A 25,964-nucleotide genomic window follows, 5' to 3' on the forward strand; every position below is an offset into this window, starting at 1 on the left:
ATCAAGTAAATAGGAATTAACGTCTGTGTAATTTACTTTAATTATAATAAAACAATTATAATGCGGAAAATAAAAGTAAATGACACAACAAGATTTTGTTAACGAGGAAACCGCAAATGCAGAAAAACCCGGGACCTAGTCCAGAATTGAATACTCTAAGGATTAAGCCTCTACACAAAATTACACTTAACTTAGTATAGTTGAGACCAAGTAACTAACCCTATAGTTCACCTAGTTCCGTATGTATTCCCACTCCTCCGACTTATGAATAAGTCACGTACTTGGAACAATCCCTTCGGTTCGCATTACGAACAGTAAAGGAATAAGAAATCTGTTTGGTATCAACTCTATTCAACCAAGTGATATGAGTCGGACAAAGGCTCTTCCGTTTATCTTAATATAAACTCCTTCGTCGGGTCTAGATCTATCTTATGTTCAATCACCCAAAGGTAATCGATTAAGATTAAGCCAACAACACCTTTAATCCGAAGAACCGGGTGTTGATGCCGATCTACTCAATTAATAAATCCAATCTACCACAAGGATAAACCGATTATTAATTGGATCCTCTTTTACCCAAACAAGTATTGTGCACACCAAAGATTATAAAACCCAAGTCAGATCTTCAATATCTTCTTTGTCTTCAAATCTTCTTAAATCTTCAATAAAAACCTGCACACAATCACTTGAATCTCTTGTGATCAATCACGCACAGAGCGGAGTCTGTTAACAATAAATTATCACAAGATCGTCTTTAGAACTAACAACAGTCTAAAGATCCCTGTCGAAACTCTGATCTAGTTTGAGTGAATCTTATATCAGAAGAGAAGATTCTCAAGAATAAACAAACTAGGTGCAATCAGATTTTAACCACTGTTAGTCAATCAAATCAATTGAAAACAAAGATAAACCGCAATTATCTAGTTTCCCAGCAACGGGTCGCGCTAGAGCTTCTCAATCCCAAAGAAAACTTTAAAACGAGCGGTCGTAAGAGATTTCACCTAATTAGATTGCTCTCCTCTCCAATAGGCGGCTACACCAGTAACAAAGACAAAAGTGGAAGTCTGTTGTTTCGAAGGATTAGTTTGCTAGAAAGGAAAACTTCGTGTATTTATAGACAAGGAAGTTTGGACACCAAGGAATTTCCAAAACCGAAAATATTCTCAAGATATTCATTAAAGCACAAATTCGGTTTCCATAATTCCTTGGAAATGCTCTGTCCAAAAATAACAATCGAAATCTCTCGGAAAATCTAATTAGTAAATGCACATTATTAATTCTGTAATTTCCATATGAAGTGAAATTAATAACCTTAACTAAAAGATTCTTAACTTACTTATGTTTCGATCCTGGGATTCTCTTCCCTTAGCCGTTAAGGAATATCTTTGAACAATTATAGAAATAAACATTCACAGCACGTGTTCAAAGTTTGTCGACATCTTTACTTAGTAAGTTATCTTTCACACTTACAACCTTGAAACCGATTTGCCACACTTCGAAACAAGTTTAGAATTGGTTCATATGACTTTCAAGAACTATGTGATTGATCAAACCAACATTCAATCACAATCATGGGTTTACGGTTCTACCAAAACAAGTTTCGGTTCTACCTCAATATGAGTACTACGCATAGTCACACTAGCTTCCCAAATATTCGGTTTACTAGGTACTAGGATCGGTTCCCCACATATATATGGTATCTAACTTATATGTGTTGCACATGTCCATAGGATCAGTTCCCCTTTCTGCTATAAACCTTGCTGCACCCATACAAGGATCGGTTCCCCTTGATGTATTGCACCCGTTACAAGGATCGGTTCCCTTTCCCTTACTAGGATCGGTTCCCTTTTCCCAAGGAAGACATAATCCGATCATACCACAGGTGATTACTTAAGATTGGTTTTACTAATAAAAGTTATACCAATACAAAAGTCAGGACTTTGTGAATAGTTCTACCAAGAACACAACAAGTTGTGAGCGGTTATACTCTATCACACATATTGGTTATTCATAAGATATGCAATGAATAACAAAACCAATAACTCCTAACAATTTCCTTTTCGGTCCACAAACAAGTTTATGAACTTACTTCCTTAGAACACATGTAAACATTGTTCCCTAGGATGAAATCCTCACCTCATACCCATACATAATCACAATAGCATTCAAATGATTATGGCGATGTCTTATCTACAAATTTTAATGGTTAAGCAATAAACCTCTTATTGTATTCCTTAATACTATGTCTATCTAGAGTTCATATATGCTTCGCAGTTATGTTTTCAATATGCACGACTTGAAAGATACGTTAGGGAATGAAACAGTTCAAGTCAAATATCACTAACCTCAAGTGGAAGGATGATTGTTGTCGTTGTATCTCCTTGCTTCTTCATATCTTCAAGACTTCGCAATACTTGTAATGTCTCATATCCTAATACTTTCAAGCTAACCTATACGAAGGTTAAATCTAGTACATAATCAAGCGACTCTTAACATGAGTTTTGATTCACTAAAATATGACAACCAAACTTGACATACCAGCGCTTAGGTTCAACCGAGAAATGTTCTAACAGACTAGAAAGTCTATGAATGTTGGGACATGCAAGTATTACTCCAAAGACCTGAATAATGATAAGAAGTAATGAGCTATAACGACGAAATCATCCTTCCACTTGAGGTTAGTAATATTGACTTGAACTTCTTTCATTTCTAACGTATCTTTCAAGTCGTGCATATTGAAAACATAACTGCGAAGCTGTACATACTGCACATATTGTATATAATACTCTAGTGATGAGACATGATCATAATATTATGATCATAGTATTAAGGAATTAGACTACGAAGTATAACGCTTACCTTTTGAAAACTTCGTAGATATGACATCGACATAATCTTGTATATAGTTTTATGATTATGTGAATGGGTGTATGGTAAAGATTTCATCCTAGTAACCAATGTTTTACAGTTGTTTTAAAGGAAGTACATTCATGAACTTGTTTCATGAATCAAAAGGAAAATCAATAGGTTTATTGGTCCGGCTATTCCTTGCATATTATTTGAATGACCAATATGTGTGAGCTGGTAGAACCGATCTTTACTCAGGTTACGTATCTTGGTATAACCAGTCACAATATCTAAACTTATCGGTATGACCGGTACTGGTAATTGGTGTAACCGATCCTAAGTAATCACCATGAGATGGTATGATCGATCCTTGTAATTGGTGTGACCGATCCTAGTAATTGGTATGGCCGATCATAATAGTTGTGTGACCGATCCTTGTAATTGGTGTAACTGATCCTAGTGACTGGTGTGACCGATCACAAGTAGATACCATGTTTAGGTGAATCGATCCTAGTGATTGGTATAACCGACCTGAACCCATGTATGTTACTTGGAAGCACCGATCACAACTAACTATTGTGACTTGGTATCACCGATCACATAGTAGTCTTGGAATTCTTGTAGAACCGTTTCTAAACTTGTTTGGAAGTGTGGTAGAACCGATGCCAAGAAGAAAATCCATATAAATACGAATTAAGGATTTGCAGTGAAAAGATGTCCACATACTTTGAACACGAGCAGTAACTATTATAATTTATTGTTCAAAGATATTACTTGGTACTCAGGGTGATCCTATGCCGAAATAAACTAAGAATATTTGAATTAAGGTTTTTGGTTTTATATGCTTTAATTACCATCAATTAATACATAGCTCTAGAGAATAAAAATTAGTAATGTGCGTAATAATTGGAGATTTTCTATGAGAGATTTTGGAAATATTGGACAAGCATTTATTGGAATTAGGAAAACCGAATTTGGCCATTCATTGCATATCTTGAGAGTATTTTCGGTTTTGGAAATTCCTTGGTGTCCAAACATCCTTGGTCTATAACTACCTAAGTTTGCATTTCTAGCAAACTATCATAAGATCCGGGCAAACTTCATATCTTGTTGTTTTCGGTAGAGCCGTCTAATCGGAGAGGAACTTATCCTAATTAGGTAAAATCTCTTACGACCTCTCGTTTAAAGATTTATGTGGGATCAAGAAGCTCTACGAGTACCGTTGGTGGGAAACTAGATAATTGCAGTGTTATTAGTTTTCGATTTGATTGACTAACGGTTGTTGAAACTTTGATTGCACCTAGTTTTTTTATTCTTGAGAATATTCTCTTATGATATAAGATTCACTCAGACTAGACCAAAGTATCGACTAGATACTTAAAACTGTTATGATATCTAAATATATCTTGTGATAATCCATTGTTAACAGACTCCGTTCTGTGTGTGATTGATCACAAGAGATTCAAGTGGTGTTGTGCAGGTATTTGAAGGCAATAGAAGATTTGAAGACGAAGAAAAATTCTTATTAGTTTTCGTATCTTGTGGATTTAGTGCACAAACCTTGATCGGCTGATCCAACTAGAATTAGTTTATCTTTGATAGATCTGATTCATTAGTTGCGTGAGATCGTCATTCTCTATATTTATCTTTGAGATCTATATTGATTGAGTATGAATCTAGACTTGACTATTTTGGTAGTTATTGTATAGATTGATATAACCAGACAAAGGAGTTTATTAGATTAAACATAAGATCCTTTGTCGATGACTCATCATTATCTTGTAGCAAGATTGATTAGAGTGGTTACCAAATGGATTCTTCCTTTGATTTTTGGAATACGATCCAAAGGACTTACTTTTTACGTGTGTGACTCTGGAAGTCGAAGGCGCGGGGATAATGAGGGAACTAACTAGCTACTGGTAGTCTGCTTGGTCTCAACCATACGAAGTTGGTTTAGATTTTGTATAACGACTTAATTTTGAGAGTATTCAAAACTGGACTAGGTACGGGGTTTTTCTGCATTTTCGGGTTCTTCGTTAACAAAATCTTGATGTGTCTTTTACTTTGTTTTCCGCATTATAATTTTTATTATAATTAAGTAAAATACACAAGTATGTTAACTCTGTAATACTTGATAGTGATCCTATAGAGTTTCGGTTATTACCGAACCTATTATGAAGCACACACTTTGTTGTCGTATCATCTCGATCTTATATCCATAGTCAATCACACAAGTGATCTTGTTGTCGTATTGTCTCAACTCAGTCCATAGACAATCACATTCGGAAGAGGACTTATAGGTTGATAAATAGAAGATTGTGGCGTATTTGGGTACCCTCATATTTTTGATTGGTAGCAGAGCAAGCAAACATGAAAAGATCTAACAATATGTGTTTGGTGCGATCCAACCTATAAGATTGCAATCTAAAAATGTTTTTTATAGAACCTGAGAATGATTCAGTTAATGTAAATCAAGGTATCAGGAGTTTTGAATTAACGCTTGATGATGGCATCTACGAATCAATATCTGAATACCTTCATGTAATCATCTCGAGAGAATCTACTAAACAATTTAATCTTGCTAATGATGTAAAAACTGATGACAACTGGAAAATTTGTCTACAAAAAGGGTTGGATGAAATTTCCAATGATGATGACTCATATTTTGAACGGGATGTAGAAGAGGATATCTCAGAATACTCTAAACTATTGAATCCTTTGACAAATAAAAACACGAGAACTTCGGATTTCGTTGGTCTTATGACTCCTCTTTGTCGTGAGAACAGGAAACTGAAGAAGGTTTTCTAAGGATATTATTTAGGTTATCGCATCAATGACTCTCTTATTAAAAGATCGTAAATACGAGCTAAATTCTAAGATATTAGAATGTGAAAATCTTCGAAGAGATCTCTTTTTGGCAGCGGTTGGAACAGTCGTCCTGCCAATATTGTTTTTACAAGATAAAGCAACATTAAAAGTATCCAAGTTTTGTAGTCTATGGATGATTTTGAGACTTTGTAAAATAAAGTTACTGGGTTGATGACAGTTTCATTGTCCTCCTCTTCATCGTTGGTTCTTTCATGGTAGCTTAAGTGAAATCTTCCTTTACCAACGTTGTGACACAACAGCTTGAAACGAACTAGAACTTTCATGAATTCAGCTTGTATTTTATGTTAGTGTTCTGCATTCCTTTAGCCCATGCAAAAGATAAGTCTGCACCTCCTGCTGCTCCCCAAGCTCCAGAATGTCTTGGATGTCCTCTGGTACCAGTGTTGTTTCCTGCAAAGTCCATACTAGTTAGTGCAGAATAGTATATCCAATTTTCAGGATCCTGCAGAGTACAAATTTTGATGATTATTCCATGATCCATTATAGGGTACTGATTCATATTATATGGTACAATGTTGTTTGCCATAGGTGAATCAGATTCCTCAGAAGATAGAGAGAAAGTATTCATAATATGCTCTGGCATATGATGAATTCTGTTGTGGTTACATAAGTGTTGTTTTATGCAGATTGAGGTCTGTTTTGCATCTGGCTGAATGTGTCTGAAGATCATATCACACCTAGCTTTCCACATGAACCAGCATGTAGTAGCATAAATGTTACTATTTTTACTGGCCATCCCAGTTTGAAACCATGAGTTCAACCAGTCCATGAAAATTGTAGTATTATCAAACTGAGTATGATGGGAGCCAATGATTTCCTTCCAAACAAAAGAGGCAGCATGACATTTTAGGAACATGTGTATCATTGTTTCCCCCCTACTTTTGCAAATGGCACATATAGGGTCAATGTAATGCAGAATGCTAGCTGTTTTAGCATTAGCGAGGAGAATTCCATGAGCATATTTCCAGATAAATATTTTAATAACTGGAGCAATATCCATATTCCAGATTGCCTCCCATTTCCTGTTATAGTATCATTTCTGTATAGATTGTCTATCTTTGCCTTCTAAAGAGCTTTGACAGAGAATTTTCCTGTGTCATTAAGATTCCATTTCAATATTGTCTTGCTCTTCTGGATGAGTGCTCAGAGTAAGTATGATATGAGAAATATGGGTACTGAAGTAAGTTTGAACAAGATTCTCATCCCAGCTTCCATCAGGGAGAAGAAGCTTATCAATTGTTTCAAACTGATGAAGTCAGTTGGAAGGTTTGTTGAGTCTAGTAGTAATATTTGGAATCCAGAGATCATCCCAAATCTCTATTCTTCTTCCATTACTAATTTTCCAGACATAGTGATCTTGAATATTACTAATGCCTTCTAGAATTCCTTTCCAAATCCAGGAATCACCATCCTTTGGCTTGATTTCCTTGTTGAGAACATTTCTGCCAATTAGATACTTTGCATCCATAAGTTTTTACCAGAGAGAATCTTTATCCTGTTCCAGTCTCTAGCCAATTTTAGTGATCATAGAGCTGTTGAAGAGTTCCATATTCATGAAAACTAATGCTCCCAATTCTTTTGGTTTACAGACTGCAGTCCAAGCTTTTGGGTAGTAACCGGTTGGGTTTTTTATGCTTTTTCCCCATAAGAAGTCCATTTGGAGTTTGTTTATGTTTTTGCAGGTCTGTTTTTGGATCTTGAAACAGATCATTTGGTAGATACAAGCAGAAGAAGTGACTATTTAATGAGCACTTCCCTCCCAGCAGGGTTTAGAGGTACATTTTTCCAGTTGGATAATCTTGTTTTCAATTTATCAACACCAGGTTTGAAAGAGTTGATTTTTCTTATGTGAGTGAAGAGAGGTGAACCTAGGTATTTATCATCTAGCTGAAGGACTTGAACACCCATAATGTTGCTGATGGTGGGGATAAGACTTGGGTTAGTGTTATTACTGAAGAAGACTCCAGACTTATTGAAATTTATGAGCTGACCAGAATTGTCTCCAAATATCTATAGAATATCCATAATGTACTGAGCTTCAATCATATTGGCTTTGCAAAAGACCATGCAGTCATCAGTAAAAAGAAGGTGGCTGATGGAACGAGCAGACTTGCAAATTTTAATCCCAGTTATGAGACCCAACTCCTCTGCATGAAAGAGAGTTCTAAAAAGGGTTTCCATGCAGAAAAGAAAAAGATAGGGAGAGAGAGGGTCACCTTGCCTTAGTCCCCTGGAAGGTTTGAAGAATTTATCTGGAGATCCAATGATAAGAATAACAGAGGTGGAAGTGGAGATGCACTGAAATATTTTCTTACACCAATGGTTATTAAAACCAATCTTTTTCATGATGGTTATCAGAAATGTTCAATCAACTCTGTCAAAGGATTTTTCTATATCTATTTTGATACCCATACTTCCATTTTCTCCTTTTTTACCTCTTTTCGATCTCATGGTGTGAATGATCTCATGTGCAATGTCTATGTTATCAGATATTTTTCTGCCAAGTATAAAAGAAGATTGGTAGGGAGATATAATCTTGTTTACTTGAGGTTTCATTCTCTGGGCAATGAGTTTGGAGATGATTTTATAGGTAGTATTGCAGAGACTGATGGGTCTAAAGTGGCTTGGAGAAGAAGGGTTGTCAATTTTTGGGATGAGGGAGATAAAAGTAGAATTCATTTCTTTTAGCATGTGGCCAGAGGTGAAAAATGATGCACCATCTTGACAATGTCATTTCCCAACAGCTCCTAGTTTTCTTCGAAGAAATTAGGAGGGAAACCATCAGGGCCTGGAGCTTTATCACTTGCAATGCTGAAGAGGATGGACTTAATCTCATTGTGATCAGGGTTCCTATTTAGCATAATGTTGTCTTCTGTGGTTATGGTTGTGGGTATGAGACTGATAATTTCTGGTGTTAGGTTGGTGGTTTCAGCAGTGGCCATTTTTGAGAAATGGTTTGTAAAACAGTTTTTCACTTCTTGATAATTTGTTATCCAATCTTATTTTTCATCTTGGATTGTATCGATCTTGTTTCTTCTGATTCCGCTCTTAGTTGCTCTGTGGAAGTAACTTGTATTCTGATCTCCCAGTTTTATAAGTTGATCTCTACTCTTGGTCTTCCTGAATTTTTCTTCAATGTCATGCCAGTTTTTGAGATTTTTCCTTACTTCAGCTAGGGCTTGACCTCTATCCATTCTAAAGTAATTGTTGTGTAACCAGTGTATATGTTGCTTGCATTCTTCAATATTTGTTTTAATGTTTCCATAAACATCCTTGTTCCATACTCTGATTTGAAGCTTTATGTTCTTGAGTCTTCTGGCAATGGTGAAAGTACTGGATCCAGATAAGGGTTCGGTCCAACATTCAGCTAAAATTTTCTTACAATCCTCATGATCCAGACAGGGACCAAAGAATTTGAAAGGAATTTTTCCATTTTTCCAATGAGGGTTGGAATTTAGCAAGATAGGATGATGGTCAGAACCAATTGCTAGCATATTAGTGATGGTGGTTTTTGGATAGAGGACTAGCCAATCTTCAGTTGCCAGTCCCCTATCTAACCTTTGTTCAGTGAGAGCATGACCCCTTCTTTTTTTGTACCAAGTAAAAGGACACCCGGTGAAGCCAAGATCAACTAAATCCGGATCAAGGATTTTGTTATTGAACAAGGAAGCTTCAGAGGAATCAATGGGATGAGTGCTGAACTTTTCAGTATCATGAAGGATAAGATTGAAGTCACCAAGAATCAACCAAGGAAATTGGTTGGTGGCTGCATTTTTATTTATCATTTTCCAAGATTTTAATTTATTGGAGGTATCATAAGGACTACCATAATAACCTGTGAAAAGCCAAGAGGGGATATTGGCAGGTTTGACTATAGCATTGATATGGTTCAAGGAGAAGTCCATGATGTTAATAGATATGTTGCTTTTCCATATCAAGGCTAAGTGATGAGTGCTAAAAAGTGCATATTTCTATATCTTTTTGTTGGCATTTAACTCATCTTTTGTGCATTAATTCTACATTTTATCCCATATTCTGTATTTTCTTTGTTTTCAAGAATAAATATTTTTATTAACTAATTTTGCATTTTTAGGTAATAAATAAAGTTTGGATGAATAGCGGAGCAAAAAGAGCAGAAAAGTGGTGGAAGCCAAGAGGAATCACACAAGGAAGCCGCGAAGAATGTTGTGCGCAAGACCAAAAGGCTAGAACTGGGCTTGAAGAGGAAGAATTGTTCTTAAAGAAGATATGGGCTTGGCATACCCAAGGCCCAAAACCCTCACCCAAACCCATTTCCAATATCCATACCCGCCTTCATATTCAGCCGTCGGATTGGATCATCTCAGCATCGTACGGTCGCTTCATCATAGTGCATCAAAATCTGAAGATCCTGAAAAACACTATAGCACCTAACTCCATCTTGAGCCGTCAGTTTCGTTGCACTTCCGCATCCAACGGTCGCTCCTCGCTTCCTTCCATCTCGTCGTTAGATCGATCCATCATCTCCACATCCCACGGCTCATCCTCGCTATTCATCCAATTTGATACAACCGCTCAACACCCGAGTACCCAATACCTATACCCTAACCCAAACACACCCTAACCCTAAAACTATCGACTTCACCTCCCTCACATCCGTCTGCAACAGCCCCACCTTCTCCTGCTCCGCCACCAACTCCTTCTCAACCACCACAACCACCACCATCTCTTCTCAAATCATCATACACACTCGACCCATCACCTATATCACGTTCTAATCTCTCTCAAACAACTAATTTCGCCTATTCTCTCACCTCTGAACCCTAGGAGTGAGTTGGTGAAATTAGTTGATGATATAGATCAATTGGAGGCGTGGGAAGCATCAGAAGACAGTAAGGAAGCATGGGTGAGAGCTATCAAGAGTTTGCAGTGATTAGGTAAACCTAATTTCTATTTCTTATAAACCCTAATTTCATAATTGGGGGAACATGATTGTACGTCTAATTGAAGCATGGGTTGGTTGATTGGGTTGTTATCAGTAGGTTAGGTGAACCAATTTTGGGTTTAATTGTATTTTTTTTACAAACCCTAATTTTGCTGTTAATTGGGGATTTTTTGGGATTTCCATTGTATGTATAAATAGGGGTCTTTGGGTGTTGTAATGGGTTATGCCTGGATTAGCCAGAGCATCAGTAGAATAGTTTAGTTTTGTTATTTCCATGAACTGTAGCTTTGAGGGTTATCAATCTTTTCAATTCCATGATTCTCAATTCAAATGCATTGTTAATTTTAGCTGTTCTGAACTCCAACATGTATTGAATTTGAGTGTGTGATTGTTACAATTTATATCAAGCTCCTGTTCATGTTTATGTTATGTTATGTTCTTATGATTTGTTCTTAGGATAGTCTCATTCTAGTGCACTGTTGAATGATGTATTGCTAGTATAGTTATCTTGATGCCTGTTTTGCTTGAGAAATGGGAAGTAATCAGTGCTCTGGTATGCCTGTGATTGACTGTGCTGTCAAAAGACAGTCAATACTAGGGGCATATCAGTGAGCAAGCTGATTTTCCTCCCATTCTAATATATGCTCAAGGTCTTCAACTCAACCTAGAATTGCATTGCTTGATTAGGTCACAAGGTGGATTCTAAGCCTTGGCTTAGCCACAAATCTTTTTACAGTCACTTATAATTTCAAGCCTGTTTTGATTCCCTGCTCAGTTAAATTTCTTAGACATCTTGTTCAGTTTTTCTTGCAAATTGTAGCTGTTGTGCATTGAAATCAGTGCGCAAACTCCTCCATGCCCTTGGCTTACAGCCTTGGTTCTTAACTGTTTTGCCATATTGCTTTGCATCTGTTTTGTTTATTTTGCAGCCTTGGTTTGTAGCCTTGGTTTGCATCTGTTTTGTTTATTTTGCAACTATCACTGCCCTGTAAATACCATTGTATATGCCACTGTCACCTTTAACTCACCTTGTGTAGGCCCTGTTTTGCTCTCTTTGCTTCATTGTGTCATTGTCACTCATTGCATTTAGATTAACTAGTTTAGGAATGCTTCAATACACCCCAAGTCCCTGTGGAATGACCCTGTCTTGCACACATTACTACAATTTGACCCTGTGCACTTGCGGTTATAACATGTAGGCTTCCTATTGCTCTTATTTTTTGTCCCCTTTCAAAGCACACCAAGTTTTTGGCGCCGCTGCCGGGGACTTGGTTGTGTTGTGTTGAATTTTTCTTGGCTGTTTTTGCATGTTAGTTCATTTGCATCATTGCATACTCTTTTGCATATTGTTTCATTCTAGCATACTCATCATGCATTGCATTCTTGCATTTTAGTGTAACTTGCTGTTTTAGTAGCTGCTTTGTAGTGCAGCTGAACTTCTTAGCTTCTAGCAAGAAACTAATCTTCTCCTTGAGCTGTCCAGGTACCTTGCTGTGCTGCTGTTCAAAGGCTGCTGTGCTGTGCAACTTGCCTTGAGCTGCTACAGCTGCTGTTGTTGAGCTGAGCCTGTGTTGCTGGTCCCCTGTTGCTGCTGTTGTCTTTCCTTCCCTTGCTGTCCTGTTGCCACTGCTGTGAGCCAGGCCAAGCTTGTTGCTGCTGAGAACCAAGCCAACTGGGCTGTACAACTGAAATTTCTGAGCAGCTGGGCTGTGCTAAGAGTGTACATGAGGTGTTGCTGATCAAGCTTGTGGTGCTGCTGCCTCTTTCTGCTGTTGTGCTGCTGTGAAGCCCAAATGGTGCTGCTGTTGTTACCTGTGGTGCTGCAGCAGAGCTGCTGTTACTGAAGCTGTTGCCCCTGCTGTTGTTGTTGTGACCTTGCCACAAACAGACCTGGTGCTGCTGCTGTTTCCTGCCAGGCCAAGCCTATTGCTGTTGCTGAGTTGATCTTGTGTTGTTGTCTGCTGCTGCTGTAACTAGACCAAAACACAACTGGGCTACACAAGCTTAGGATGATCCAAAGCCCAACTGGGATTTTGCAACCAAACTGAACAGCTGGGTTGTGCTTAAGCAAGTAAGCCTAAACCCATTAAGAGAACCCAGACTGTGGGCTTCCATTTTTCTTGTGGGCTTGTAATATTAAACCCAACATTTGGGCTTATATTTTCTGTTGGGTTTGTAATTAATTTCTTGTGGGCTTGTTTGTTTAATTTCTTGTGGGCTTGTGGTTTTAGATTGATTTGGGCCTGTTGTTTTAATTAAAGAAAACTGAACTTTTGAAAGCCCAGTTGGGCCTCATATTTTAGTTAGTAGCTAGCCAAAGCCCAACTAAATTTCTGGGACTGTGGGCTTAACATCCATTTGAAAACTAAACATTTACACTGTGGGCTTGACCCAAAAACAGAAAACGTTTTCAAAGCCCAGCTGGGCCTCGACCTTTGGCTATTTAAGAGCCCAAATTTCAAATTGTTACCTAGGCTTGTTTCTGAACTGTGGGCCTGAACCAAAGTTCGAGTGGGCCAAAATTTCAAAATTCCAAAAACCAACAGTGAGCTTTACTCACCAGCAGTGGGCCTGTTTTTCAAAAATGTAGCTGGGCTTCGCAAAACCCAACAGTGGGCTTGGTCTCCTTATCCCATTAAAAACCAAATGTTTTTCTCCTATAAAAACCAAAGTTTTCCGAATGTTTCCCTAAAAACCAAAAATTTTCTTTTTCCCATCAAAACCAAATGTCTCCCGATAAAAACCAATTTTTTCCCAAAAAGTCCAATCCCATTAAAAACCAAATTTTCTTGTATAGAGTCTAGTAGATAGTTTCTTAGTTAAATCTTTTGTTTCTTTTGTACATATTTTGCTAATCCAATGTGACTCTTAACTGAAATATGTTGGATTTTTTTTTCCTTGAATAACGGAGTTCTAATTTTGCTTTCGCCGTCAAATCGGGTATTCTCTTTCCTTTCTCTCTACTCAGCATAATCCTCTTCGTATGTTATAATTCTTTCATATTTTGGAACATTGAGGACAATGTTTAGTTTAGGTTTGGGGGTATGGTATAGATACCACGATCACATGCTATAATTGAAAACTGAACTCTTTCTTTTTGTTAAAAAAAAAAATGAAAAAAATGAAAAAATCAAAATGAAAAAATTAAAAAAATGAAAAAAATCATAAAAATGGAGCTCATTTACCTTGAAATGTTGACTCTTGTGCATGTATGTAAACATAAGGATTCTTAGTCTAGATATTTAGGCACCCTGATTCTAGCACAATTCACATAGTGATAAGAAACTTGCACACGCACGATCTACCAATACATGTATAGCCTCGATCTTCAAGGTGTTTGATAGGAAGTTAGATTGCCAATCACTTTAGAATACTGAATGAGACTTGACTAGCTTGTTCTTTGGTTGGCTGGGATAGAAGTTGGAGGATACGTTAAGAAAAGCAACCATAGAATTTGACCGGATGCATTCGATAAGGGCCACCTCTTGCTAAGAGTCATGTAATTATGTTTTTCTTTTTGTTCATGTATCAAAAGTGTCACTATGTTGTAAAGATCAAAGTTATTTTTTACAAAAAAAAAAATCAAAAAAATCAAAAAAATCAAAAAAATATCAAAAAATATCAAAAATAAAAATAAAAAAAATAATCAAATCAATCAAGTATTTATTTATTCCATGTTTTGTCATGTTAAAGACAATAATTCTCTCTTGTTCCAAAAATAAAAGAGAGTAATCAATGTAAATAAGAGTCATGTAAAGAGTCATCTTTTTGTTGTAAATAGTCTTGTAATAAGCAAGGAGGGTGCATCCATCGATGTATAACGCGGGTAAAATGAAATATCACCAACTCATTGGGTGAACATTCACAATTCTCGTAAAGCCGGACAGCTAGCTTGGCTTAGAATTCGGTTCTTAGCCTAAAAACTATCTCTTGGTGATTAGTAGTCATAACTTCAGATCTTTCTTTACACATGTGTAGATACACTTTACACTCTTTTCACATGTCTTTATTTGTTATCAGTGCTAGGATTGTGCCTTTGATAGCTAGATTGACATCTCCATTTTGCTGTGAGCTTAAACTGACTTGCACATGTCACATTTGATGGAATCTGAGCTTATATTTTGACCTAGAACTTTGTAGGTACGTTCTAAGCAAACCTTCACGAGACTTCACTCGTCCACTAGGGACACTTAGTGGTTTAAAAGGCTTAGTGCATATGCTAAATGCATTCGAGAGACCAACGACAGTGGTATAGGTAGGATTTCCTTAGTTTTGTTTTACTTGAGGACAAGTAAAATTCAGGTTTGGGGGTATTTGATGAGTGCTAAAAAGTGCATATTTCTATATCTTTTTGTTGGCATTTAACTCATCTTTTGTGCATTAATTCTACATTTTATCCCATATTCTGTATTTTCTTTGTTTTCAAGAATAAATATTTTTATTAACTAATTTTGCATTTTTAGGTAATAAATAAAGTTTGGATGAACAACGGAGCAAAAAGAGCAGAAAAGTGGTGGAAGCCAAGAGGAATCACACAAGGAAGCTGCGAAGAATGTTGTGCGCAAGACCAAAAGGCTAGAACTGGGATTGAAGAGGAAGAATTGTTCTTAAAGAAGATATGGGCTTGGCATACCCAAGGCCCAAAACCATCACCCAAACCCATTTCCAATATCCATACCCGCCTTCATATTCAGCCGTCGGATTGGATCATCTCAGCATCGTACGGTCGCTTCATCATAGTGCATCAAAATCTGAAGATCCTGAAAAACACTATAGCACCTAACTCCATCTTGAGCCGTCAGTTTCGTTGCACTTCCGCATCCAACGGTCGCTCCTCGCTTCCTTCCATCTCGTCGTTAGATCGATCCATCATCTCCACATCCCACGGCTCATCCTCGCTATTCATCCAATTTGATACAACCGCTCAACACCCGAGTACCCAATACCTATACCCTAACCCAAACACACCCTAACCCTAAAACTATCGACTTCACCTCCCTCACCTCCGTCTGCAACATCCCCACCTTCTCCTGCTCCGCCACCAACTCCTTCTCAACCACCACAACCACCACCATCTCTTCTCAAATCATCATACACACTCGACCCATCACCTATATCACGTTCTAATCTCTCTCAAACAACTAATTTCGCCTATTCTCTCACCTCTGAACCCTAGGAGTGAGTTGGTGAAATTAGTTGATGATATAGATCAATTGGAGGCGTGGGAAGCATCAGAAGACAGTAAGGAAGCATGGGTGAGAGCTATCAAGAGTTTGCAGTGATTAGGTAAACCTAATTTCTATTTCTTATAAACCCTAATTTCATAATTGGGGGAACATGATTGTACGTCTAATTGAAGCATGGGTTGGTTGATTGGGTTGTTATCAGTAGGTTAGGTGAACCAATTTTGGGTTTAATTGTATTTTTTTTACAAACCCTAATTTTGCTGTTAATTGGGGATTTTTTGGGATTTCCATTGTATGTATAAATAGGGGTCTTTGGGTGTTGTAATGGGTTATGCCTAGATTAGCCAGAGCATCAGTAGAATAGTTTAGTTTTGTTATTTCCATGAACTGTAGCTTTGAGGGTTATCAATCTTTTCAATTCCATGATTCTCAATTCAAATGCATTGTTAACTTTAGCTGTTCTGAACTCCAACATGTATTGAATTTGAGTGTGTGATTGTTACAATTTATATCAAGCTCCTGTTCATGTTTATGTTATGTTATGTTCTTATGATTTGTTCTTAGGATAGTCTCATTCTAGTGCACTGTTGAATGATGTATTGCAAGGATAGTTATCTTGATGCCTGTTTTGCTTGAGAAATGGGAAGTAATCAGTGCTCTGGTATGCCTGTGATTGACTGTGCTGTCAAAAGACAGTCAATACTAGGGGCATATCAGTGAGAAAGCTGATTTTCCTCCCATTATAATATATGCTCAAGGTCTTCAACTCAACCTAGAATTGCATTGCTTGATTAGGTCACAAGGTGGATTCTAAGCCTTGGCTTAGCCACAAATCTTTTTACAGTCACTTATAATTTCAAGCCTGTTTTGATTCCCTGCTCAGTTAAATTTCTTAGCCATCTTGTTCAGTTTTTCTTGCAAATTGTAGCTGTTGTGCATTGAAATCGGTGCACAAACTCCTCCCTGCCCTTGGCTTACAGCCTTGGTTCTTAACTGTTTTGCCATATTGCTTTGCATCTGTTTTGTTTATTTTGCAGCCTTGGTTTGTAGCCTTGGTTTGCATCTGTTTTGTTTATTTTGCAACTATCACTGCCCTGTAAATACCATTGTATATGCCACTGTCACCTTTAACTCACCTTGTGTAGGCCCTGTTTTGCTCTCTTTGCTTCATTGTGTCATTGTCACTCATTGCATTTAGATTAACTAGTTTAGGAATGCTTCAATACACCCCAAGTCCCTGTGGAATGACCCTGTCTTGCACACATTACTACAATTTGACCCTGTGCACTTGCAGGTTATCACTGTAGGCATCCATTTATTCTTATTTCTTACATCCTTAAAAGCCTACCACTAAGCCACCAGAAGTGCCACTTGCCCCTCCTGGGTTAACATACCAAAAGTTGTTGCCACTAATTTCATGCATGATTTTCTTAAGATTTTCTTATTTTTGTTTAGTCTCAGAGAGGAAAATGATATCAGGGTTTAGTTTATTGAGCATATCATTGAGGTAATTCGTAGCATCTCTAGTTCCTACCCCTTGACAATTTCATGCCAAAGTTGTAATGAATTGCCAAAAATAGGACACAATAAGATATTTGAAAGCTAGTCTTCTAGTAATGTGATCATCGTATATGGTTATAGTTGTCTGAATTATAACGAATAAATTAAAATATCCTACAATGGTAAAATAGTAAGAAGTAAGAGAGTGTACCATATTTTCAGAAGAGAGCTTTCCAAGGTACTATTATCCCTTAGTGGAGGAGTATTACCAACCTGCTCATTTATATCTTCATCTAATTCCTTGAATTTTTTGAGGTTGTCAGCTTCCATTAGGTCAGTGCTGGTGGGGAACTTGTAATCTTCATAAGGTTTCTTTCTTTTTTGGTCATGCTTGGTGAGAGTCAAGGAATTATCACTTAGTTTCTCAAAGCTATGAGCTTTTTTCTTACTTTCCAGTCCTCTTTCTTCTTTTTAGCAATCTCATCTTCCATTCTGGATTTGATTTGGGCAAGAGTGGGAAGGAAAAGTTTTTCCCTCCCCACTCTTGCCCAATAAAGCACCATTTTCAGTCTAGGGGTTGTTTAGATTTAACATTATCAGGGTTGAGAAAAACTTTTGGGAATAAATCAGCAGGGAAAAAGAGGGATAAGTTCATTTGGTTTACTAGGTTATCAATATTGGTAGGATTGGTGTTAGAATAAGAAGCCATGAGAAAGTAGAAAAGAAGTTTGAGGAAGTGGTGTAGTGGTGTGTGATGTTCACTGTAAAAGAAATAGGTAAAGGGAGGTGATTCAAGAGAGAGGAAAAGCATGCAGGCTTTATTTTGAAATAGAATCACGAGTGAGAGTTTTTGGATGTTGTATACAGAATGTTTTACTCTCATTTTAGGTTTTCACCATAGACTATGCCAAGGTGCATGGGATGTTGGATCCCAGAAATATAAAAATAATTCTAAGAGGCAACTATTCATTTTTTCTTTCTTCTTTATAAGACAAAGAAACCAGAGAAGAAGATCTTCCCAAAGAAGAGAGAAGCGAAAATGCCTCGAGTGTGTTACAACAAAGATGGTATTGTTGAGGAGACTCCAGAGATTTTGCAAGAGCGTACTTTGAGTTGGTACGATCCCAACTATCCGATTTCCAGTTTGCATATGGGATTCCATTCCCTAATGGCCGAGAGGCTATCAACTATACTCGCAATTTCAATTGGCACTAGGAGAATTTTCCCTACAATCGAAGAGTGAAAATGGAGCAGATGTATGATCAAATTCCACCAGGCCAAGGGTGGGTTATGGAGCCAATAGAAATCAGAGAACTCGATCACATGCAGGTACTCAATTTTAGCTTTAATCCCATTGTACCAATTTATTTGTTGAAGATTAGCATGTACTAATTTGTTTGTTGATGATGTCTGAAGCGCTATGCAAGGGCTGAAATGGGAAGGCAAACCGTTTCTTAAGGTAGTATTCATGCTGATGTGCAGTGGACTAACAGGAAAGATGAGGGGAAAATAGTATTCCAGAATAGTGTAAATGAGATTGGGAGTGAGAGTGGTAGTGGTGCTAATGACGATGAAGAGGTTGTGGCTGATTAGGATCCAGGTGAGAGACCCCCTCCAACACCCATTTATGCAAATCAAGAGCCAAACCACGGGTGGAGTGTGAATTATGGATGGGTTGTTGATGTATCTCATCCCCAAATTGGGCAGTATGTGGTGAATGAAGGTGTTGTTCTTGTTGGAGATCGATATGTGGTTGTTGGTGGAGTGCGTCAGGGATTCTTTGCTAATGTGATGCCGGCTCCTGTTAGAGCAGAAATTCGCAGAAATGCAAGAATTCCACTTCCTCCTCATGCCATTTTGTTTCCTCATCTCGATATGTTGTGTCATGGGTCAAATCGCAGCTGAAGTCGCAGCAGTAGCTAATGCTGGTTATGGGGATGTTAATCCACCACCAGTACCAGAACCAGCCGAGGCACCGGAAGTACCAACACCAAATGTAGCACCAGTAGGAGTGTCTGAAAGGCCAGGATCTGCAAGGCAAAGAGGGGTACAGAACTATCCACATGTACGTCCAGATAGAGTGCAAGGAGTACGAACTCGACAGGGGATGCGAGGTGTTGGTCAAAGCAGAGCTAATTCTTTCTAACCAGGTAATTTCTAGATCAAGTTCCTTCAACAGATAATGGATGGTTTTTTGGTTTTTGGAAGTGGCCGATGGTGTCACTATTTTGAAGAACATGTTACTTTTGGTTTGAACTAATTTAAGAAGACAGTTATCTGTAAGATGTTTAAGGCAACAAAGTTTGATTTTCTTAATTTGGGTTTCGTTATGAATGTAATGCTTAAACTAGTAAGTGTAGAATCTTTGATTAAATGGAATGTATTAGAATGCAAGTGTATGCTAAAATGCTAAAGACAAATGAGGTTAGCCTAAACAATAAGAGTAGTGAGCCTTACTAAATCATTCTTAGGGGAGAAAAGATAGAAAGTAGCTTCCGATGGGATGAAATAGAGTTTTAAAACAAGCAGAGGTAGTAACAGTACCTTTCCAGATTTTACCTTAGAGCACCAGAGATTTGTGATGAAATTGAGACCATCAAGAAAGTAGATTTTGAGATGGCCAATGCTTAGCTGAACATAGATGGATGATTTGAGCGAATCATATGTGAGCAGATAACCTGTAATGGTCTTTACTTCAAGATCTTTAGTTTTGTAATTCAATTGATCTCTTCAAGATTTGGTATGGAAGAAACCTTGTTAAAACAGTTATGGTCTTCCTTATTTCCAGTGAGAGTGCTTATGAAGGTGTTTAGACAGTTACATCCACATTGATGAAGCTTTTGAGTGATTTCCATATGATTCATTTTCATAGTGACGCGGTGACTTGTTTCAAAGGTTGTAGTGATTGAGATTTTGCGAATTTCTCTGTGATTGTGAGTTTTGTGATGATTACTGTGATGATTGATGTGATAAGATTCCTGATTGGATTCCATGAGAATCAACGAAACAAAAGGGTTAAGAGATTAACCACTGAGAATGAGGAGGAATCCAGTGTTCAGGGTATTGGGGGAACTCATGAGGGGAGAAGGCTGCTGGATTTTTTAGCCGGACGGTCAGAAACCGGTAAAAACTAGCCGTTGAGGGACTATCGGACAATAAAAACCGGAAAAAGAGAAGACGACCGAAAAGAAATCAGGTGAGAGGGAGAGAGAAGGAGTCGAACAGTGTGAGAGAGAGCATTTTCATTGAACGACTATCTTACACCAAGCAAAGTAATTCGGCTTTTAATCAACAAAGCAGATTCCATAAAATACTACTCACGTTTGTTATAATTTTATTTTCCTCCTTATAACAAAAGCCGTCAGCGACCCACCAATCCAATGTTGAATCGTTGATTCGCCCTGCCATGGTAAAAACGTAGTCTACCAAATTCTTTAACAAAGTCCATATTAATTTATTTTTTGATCGGTGAATTTGATGCTGGTGAGTTTCGAACTCAAATCATTTATATCATCACCTAGTAACTTTACCACTGTACTACAATGGTGCAAGGTTAACAAAGTCCGTGGCGTGAGGTTGAATTGAATCCAGTAGGAGATAAAAATAGAAGAAAGAGACGAAACAGGGTGAGAGAGAAAGAGAAGATGCGTCAGTGACTAGGTGTTGTTTCTTTTCTGCAACTTGCTCTCTTGTACCATTAAAAAAATCCACTCAATCAAAGCCACCTCAGCAACATACTGATCACCATTTCCAATATATCCAAATAAATCTATACATTACAGAAACCCATTTTCTCTGATTCCATTTTATTCTTCTTTTCTTTTTTAAAGAATTTGGTCAATCAATTCATACACAAAATCCTAGCTTCTTCTGGTTGGTGACTTCTTCTTTTTTTCATCTTTAAAATCTCTCAATCAGGATTCTGCTTCATTTCTTTGTTTTTAGGTAAGATTTTATTGTTTTTACTTGTGATTCCTTAATTTTTGTATTGTTCTTTTTCTTTTATTTGATGAGATTCTGCTTATTCTGTGTTGGGTGTATTGTTTGATAAATACTAATAACAGATCTTCATATGTTTAAGTTGATTCTTTATATGTAGTATCGGTGGGCTTTGTTTGATATTTGTTGTTGTTGAGGTTAATTTTGTTGATTTCTATTTGGTTATGTTCAAGTTGGAAAGATATAGGGACAAATGGGTGAAGCTCTAGATGCAGCAACTAGGTACTGGTGTCACATGTGTTCCCAAGTTATTAATCCAGTGATGGAAGTGGAAATTAAATGTCCATCTTGTTTAAGTGGGTTTGTTGAAGAAATGGGTGGCACAAGTGATGAAGAGACGACGGATTTAGGAGCCGACCGATCGCTTTCTCTTTGGGCTAGAATCTTGCTTGGCATGTTAGGTAACAGTTCTAGGCGTGGAAGAGTAAGAAGAGGGGAACAAGTTGAAGAAGCAGGAGGAGAAGAGGAAGACCACGATGAAGAGGAGGAGGAGGATGAGGAGGAGGAAGAAGAAGAAGTAGAAGCATGGCGAGAAGAAACACAACTAGAGAGAGAACTAGAATCGATTCAACGAAGGAGAAGAAGAAGCTCTGCTGCAATCCTTCAATTGCTTCAAGGCCTACCAGTACCAGCAGGGAGAACATCTGAAACAGGGAATTCTGAAACTGAAAGGGAACGAGTACGCGAAACTGTGTTTCTAATCAACCCATTCGACCAAAGTCTGATTCTTCAAGACGGGTCGTCCTTGGATATGAATCACAATGAAAACACTCCTCGTGTCTCTTTGGGGAATTACTTGATTGGACCTGGTTTAGAGCTGCTACTTCAGCACTTGGTGGAGAATGATCCAAACAGATATGGAACACCACCAACGCAGAAAGATGCAATTGAAGCAATGCCAAATGTTACCATCACGGAGAATTTACAATGTTCGGTGTGTTTGGATGATTTTGAGTTTGGTGTAGAAGCAAAGCAGATGCCCTGCAAGCATAGATTTCATAGTGGGTGTATACTTCCATGGCTGGAGCTTCATAGTTCTTGTCCAGTTTGTAGGTATCAAATGCCTAGCACAGATGGATCAAAGGCTGATGAACAAGGGTCTGGGAATAGCAGTCGTGCAATGTAGCCTGTATATCCGAGGAACTTGAGAAGGCATTGAGTTTTCAAATAAACGCCCATGTTTTTTAGTCAGGAGCTCAGAGTGGTTGTAGGAATCTCTTATTCTGGTATCACCTTCTACCTTTGTTTTTTTGTTTCCTTTTGTGTTTTGTACATAGTCTTTAGTTTTCTTTCTTTCCTGTCTTTTGTTTATACGACGTTGGGATTTTGTAAAAACTGTTTTTCCTTTTTGCCAACTCTTTGTAGATTTTAGTCTTTGCTTGAAGAATTAGTGAAATACTTGTGTTGTATTCTACTTTTGCTTTAAGCAAATCAAATAACGTGGTTTCATACTTTTTTGTACATTTATAAACCTCTCAATATATACCAAGAATCTGATAATGGCCTAAAGATCTGACCTTTCCTTGTCAAAAGCATGATTAATTGTTCGTTTTCTTCTTAGAAGATGCTGATACCTCAGGTTTTGCTACCATTGATTGGAGAACAGTAGAAAGATGATTAAATCAGTGGTGTGCTAGGTTTTCTTTTCCTTTATGTTATCATAAAGTAGAGTAATAAAAATGTTCCTTTCCGGAACCCATAAAGCCAACTAGGGTTATTCCCTAGTCAAGGAACCTTTTTGCACTAGCTTGCGTATACAGAAAGGAATAGTATGACTGAAACTGAGAAGAAGTAGCATTAACTCAAAAATCATATAAGAAATGTTCAATCAAGAAGAATGGTAACTTCTTTGCCGAGGAAAAATTGTCAATGTGCTGTAATTGACATTTCAAAGCCCGACTTCTCCGCAACAGAGAAACAGTATATTGAAAACAAAATCAAAAAGATAAACAAAGCTAGGACCCAAAAAAATAGCCAACAATTGTCCTCCCGATCAGGCCTGAAAGTAACACACTGGCACTCATAGTAAATCACTTAACAGTCATGATCTTGATGACAGATGCGGCCCCAACACGGTGCAGCGCCACAATTGAATCTCCTGGTTGGCAAAATCCCTTCTCCTTTGCATGTTGAAGAGCATAATCTAATGCTTCTTCTGTTGACTCCGCATGAGAAGCCTTTGCTGATCCTGAGCTCAGTACAGGGACTAATCCTCGGTAAATAAGACTGTGCCTAGCTGGAGCTTCATCGCTGCATGTCCAGTTAAAGAACTCTGTCTTTAATTCTGGGACAACAACAGAAAGGATCGGCATAGATGGCCTGTATTTAGCTACCAGCTTGGCAGTGCTTCCACCCCTGGTTAGGACCAAAATTAGGGCAGCTTTCGCAGAGTTTGCAGTACGTACTGCCGAGGATGCTAAACTCTCTAATGGGCTCATGGGTACCGGTGCAGATTTCATGATCCCTTTGAAGACAGCACTGTAGTCAAGATTGGACTCTGCTTCTATGCAAATCTTGGCCATGGTCTGAACAGCTAGTTCAGGGTAAGCTCCTGCTGCAGTTTCCCCACTCAGCATCACACAATCTGTACCATCAAGAACTGCATTAGCAACATCAGTTGCTTCGGCCCTAGTGGGTCGTGGAGACTTGATCATAGACTCTAACATCTGAGTTGCAGTGACAACAGGTTTTCCATGGATGTTGCACTTGTAGATCATGACCTTTTGCGCGAGGAATATCTTCTCGATTGGAATTTCCATTCCTAGATCACCACGTGCTACCATTAATGCATCCGAGTTGGCAAGGATATCATCAAAATTAGCTACACCTTCTTGATTTTCAACCTAGTAGAGAAAAAAACAATAATTATGAGATGTGGTTTGCATTGCACTAGTTCACTGCTCAAAACAATAACTCTCAACTGAACGAACCTTAGACATGAGAAGGATTGACTTTGAATGCTTTCCTAGCAGTTTACGGACTTCCACCAGGTCTGACCCCTTACGAACAAAGGAGAGGGCAATCATATCAATCTTATTGGGTACACCCCATTGTAAGATGTCTTCCTTGTCCTTCTCTGTCAAGGTTGGTAGGTCTACAACAACTCCAGGAAGATTTACATTCTTCCTCTCACCAAGAAGAGCAGAGTTCTCGCAGCGACAGCGAACCAAACCCAACTTTGTGTCACATGAGAGCACAGTCAGTGTGATGGTGCCATCTGCACATAATATGACACTATCGGGTTTCACATCCTCAGCTAGTTTTTTGTAACTCATGCAAATTGTGTTCCTGTCACCCTTTAAGGTATAGTCGGTGGAGATGGTGATCTCTTGACCCTGCTCGAGTTGGATGGGCTTGGCATCCTTCAAAAACCCTGTTCGGATCTCTGGACCCTGTAATGTTGCAAAAAGAGAATTTCATGCAATGCACCCAAATTGAGACAGAAATCCTGAAAGTCTATGACCTGGTAAAATCATGATGTGGTATTTGCATACAAATTCTTAAACACAAAAACTCCACACACAACATTCAATTTACTAGAGTTAGGGTTTTCAATTTTGATCTTCTATTCCCAATTTGGCACAAAACTACCAAGTAAGAATACATTCTAGAACATATTCCAAGAAGACCAACATGCTCACAACAACAACAAAAAGAAAACCTGACAGAGACCAGGAATAAAACATTAATAAGAAGAAAAATACTACTGATAAAAACCAGTTTCAAAAACAGACAAACTTCTGATCTAGATATTCAGATTTATAGATTAATACTTACAATACATAGGATCAATAACATAAAAACATCTTCAACTACCAATAAGAAAACAGAAGATGAATAGACAAGAAAAGCCAAAAAAAAATAAAATGAAATTGGATTTTAAAATAGAAAAATTATACCTTAGTATCCAACATAACAGCACAAAGAATTCCAGTATTTTCCATTGCCATGTTGAGATTATCAAGGGTTTCTTGGTGGTATTCATGAGATCCATGGGAGCAGTTAAAACGAGCAACATTCATTCCTGCTCTCAAGAGTTTCTCGATCATAGGTACAGACCTTGATGCAGGTCCCAATGTGCAGACAATCTTGGTTTTAGGTCTCATGCCTTTGACTGCTCCATTATTAGCCATTACAGAAGAGGACACTAAGAGATTCATAGTGAAGAAGAGAAATCAAAGGAATTAAAAAGAAAACAAGGGTTTTTGTTTTGTTATGATTTTGGGTTTCTTTGATTTTTCTCCTTTGGTTATATTAGGTTGTTGCAAACTAGTTATATAGGGAGAAAAGTAGGAAGACTTGGAGGGCAAGAAGATCGGAAAAGAGAACCCGCATTCTAGTTTTTTTTAGACAACAAGGCACCGTCTAAAAACCTAACAAATTAAGCCACCGTTTACTCCGCTTGTTTAGTGTTTATTTATGCTCAGTTTAGTGTTTATTTATGCTCAGAAAAGAACACAATTTTGGTGGGGGCATTGGCCCTTTAAAAAATCGCACCAGCTCTCGAGCGACAAAACTCATTGGGTTGGGTCACTTAAGTTCAACCGGTGGTCCAACTAGTGAGTCAATCTTGGCAAAGACAATAAGTATAGAACGGTTTTTTTGGGCACCCATTGTTT

The 25,964-nt window shown here is 37.9% G+C and overlaps 2 protein-coding genes across 2 annotated transcripts; one reads left to right on the forward strand and one right to left on the reverse strand.

The window, feature by feature from the left end:
- The first annotated feature begins 20,984 nt into the window (after window positions 1-20,984).
- LOC113287282 (E3 ubiquitin-protein ligase SIRP1-like) lies at window positions 20,985-22,806 on the forward strand. The gene is made up of 2 exons (XM_026535989.1): window positions 20,985-21,291; window positions 21,519-22,806. Exon 2 carries the CDS (start codon window positions 21,539-21,541, stop codon window positions 22,469-22,471), a length of 933 nt encoding a protein of 310 aa, XP_026391774.1. The 5' UTR covers window positions 20,985-21,291; window positions 21,519-21,538; the 3' UTR covers window positions 22,472-22,806.
- Window positions 22,807-23,117: 311 nt separating this feature from the next.
- Window positions 23,118-25,686, reverse strand: LOC113287281 (pyruvate kinase, cytosolic isozyme-like). Its single transcript, XM_026535988.1, has 3 exons — window positions 25,245-25,686; window positions 24,276-24,737; window positions 23,118-24,188 (listed from the first exon to the last, which is right to left on the reverse strand). The coding sequence occupies exons 1-3, from the start codon at window positions 25,503-25,505 to the stop codon at window positions 23,376-23,378; spliced, it is 1,536 nt and encodes a 511-aa protein (XP_026391773.1). The 5' UTR covers window positions 25,506-25,686; the 3' UTR covers window positions 23,118-23,375.
- Window positions 25,687-25,964: the final 278 nt, after the last annotated feature.

The sequence above is a fragment of the Papaver somniferum genome, chromosome 6, assembly GCF_003573695.1.
Source record: "Papaver somniferum cultivar HN1 chromosome 6, ASM357369v1, whole genome shotgun sequence".
Taxonomy (NCBI): Eukaryota; Viridiplantae; Streptophyta; class Magnoliopsida; order Ranunculales; family Papaveraceae; genus Papaver; species Papaver somniferum.

Coding starts and splice junctions, on each gene's coding strand:
- LOC113287282 (XM_026535989.1), top strand. CDS start 21,539: ATGGGTGAAGCTCTAGATGCAGCAACTAGGTACTGGTGTCACATGTGT.
- LOC113287281 (XM_026535988.1), bottom strand. CDS start 25,505: ATGAATCTCTTAGTGTCCTCTTCTGTAATGGCTAATAATGGAGCAGTC. Junction 24,738..25,244: donor CTGTTATGTTGGATACTAAG/GTATAATTTTTC, acceptor GCAACATTACAG/GGTCCAGAGATCCGAACAGG. Junction 24,189..24,275: donor CAATCCTTCTCATGTCTAAG/GTTCGTTCAGTT, acceptor TTTCTCTACTAG/GTTGAAAATCAAGAAGGTGT.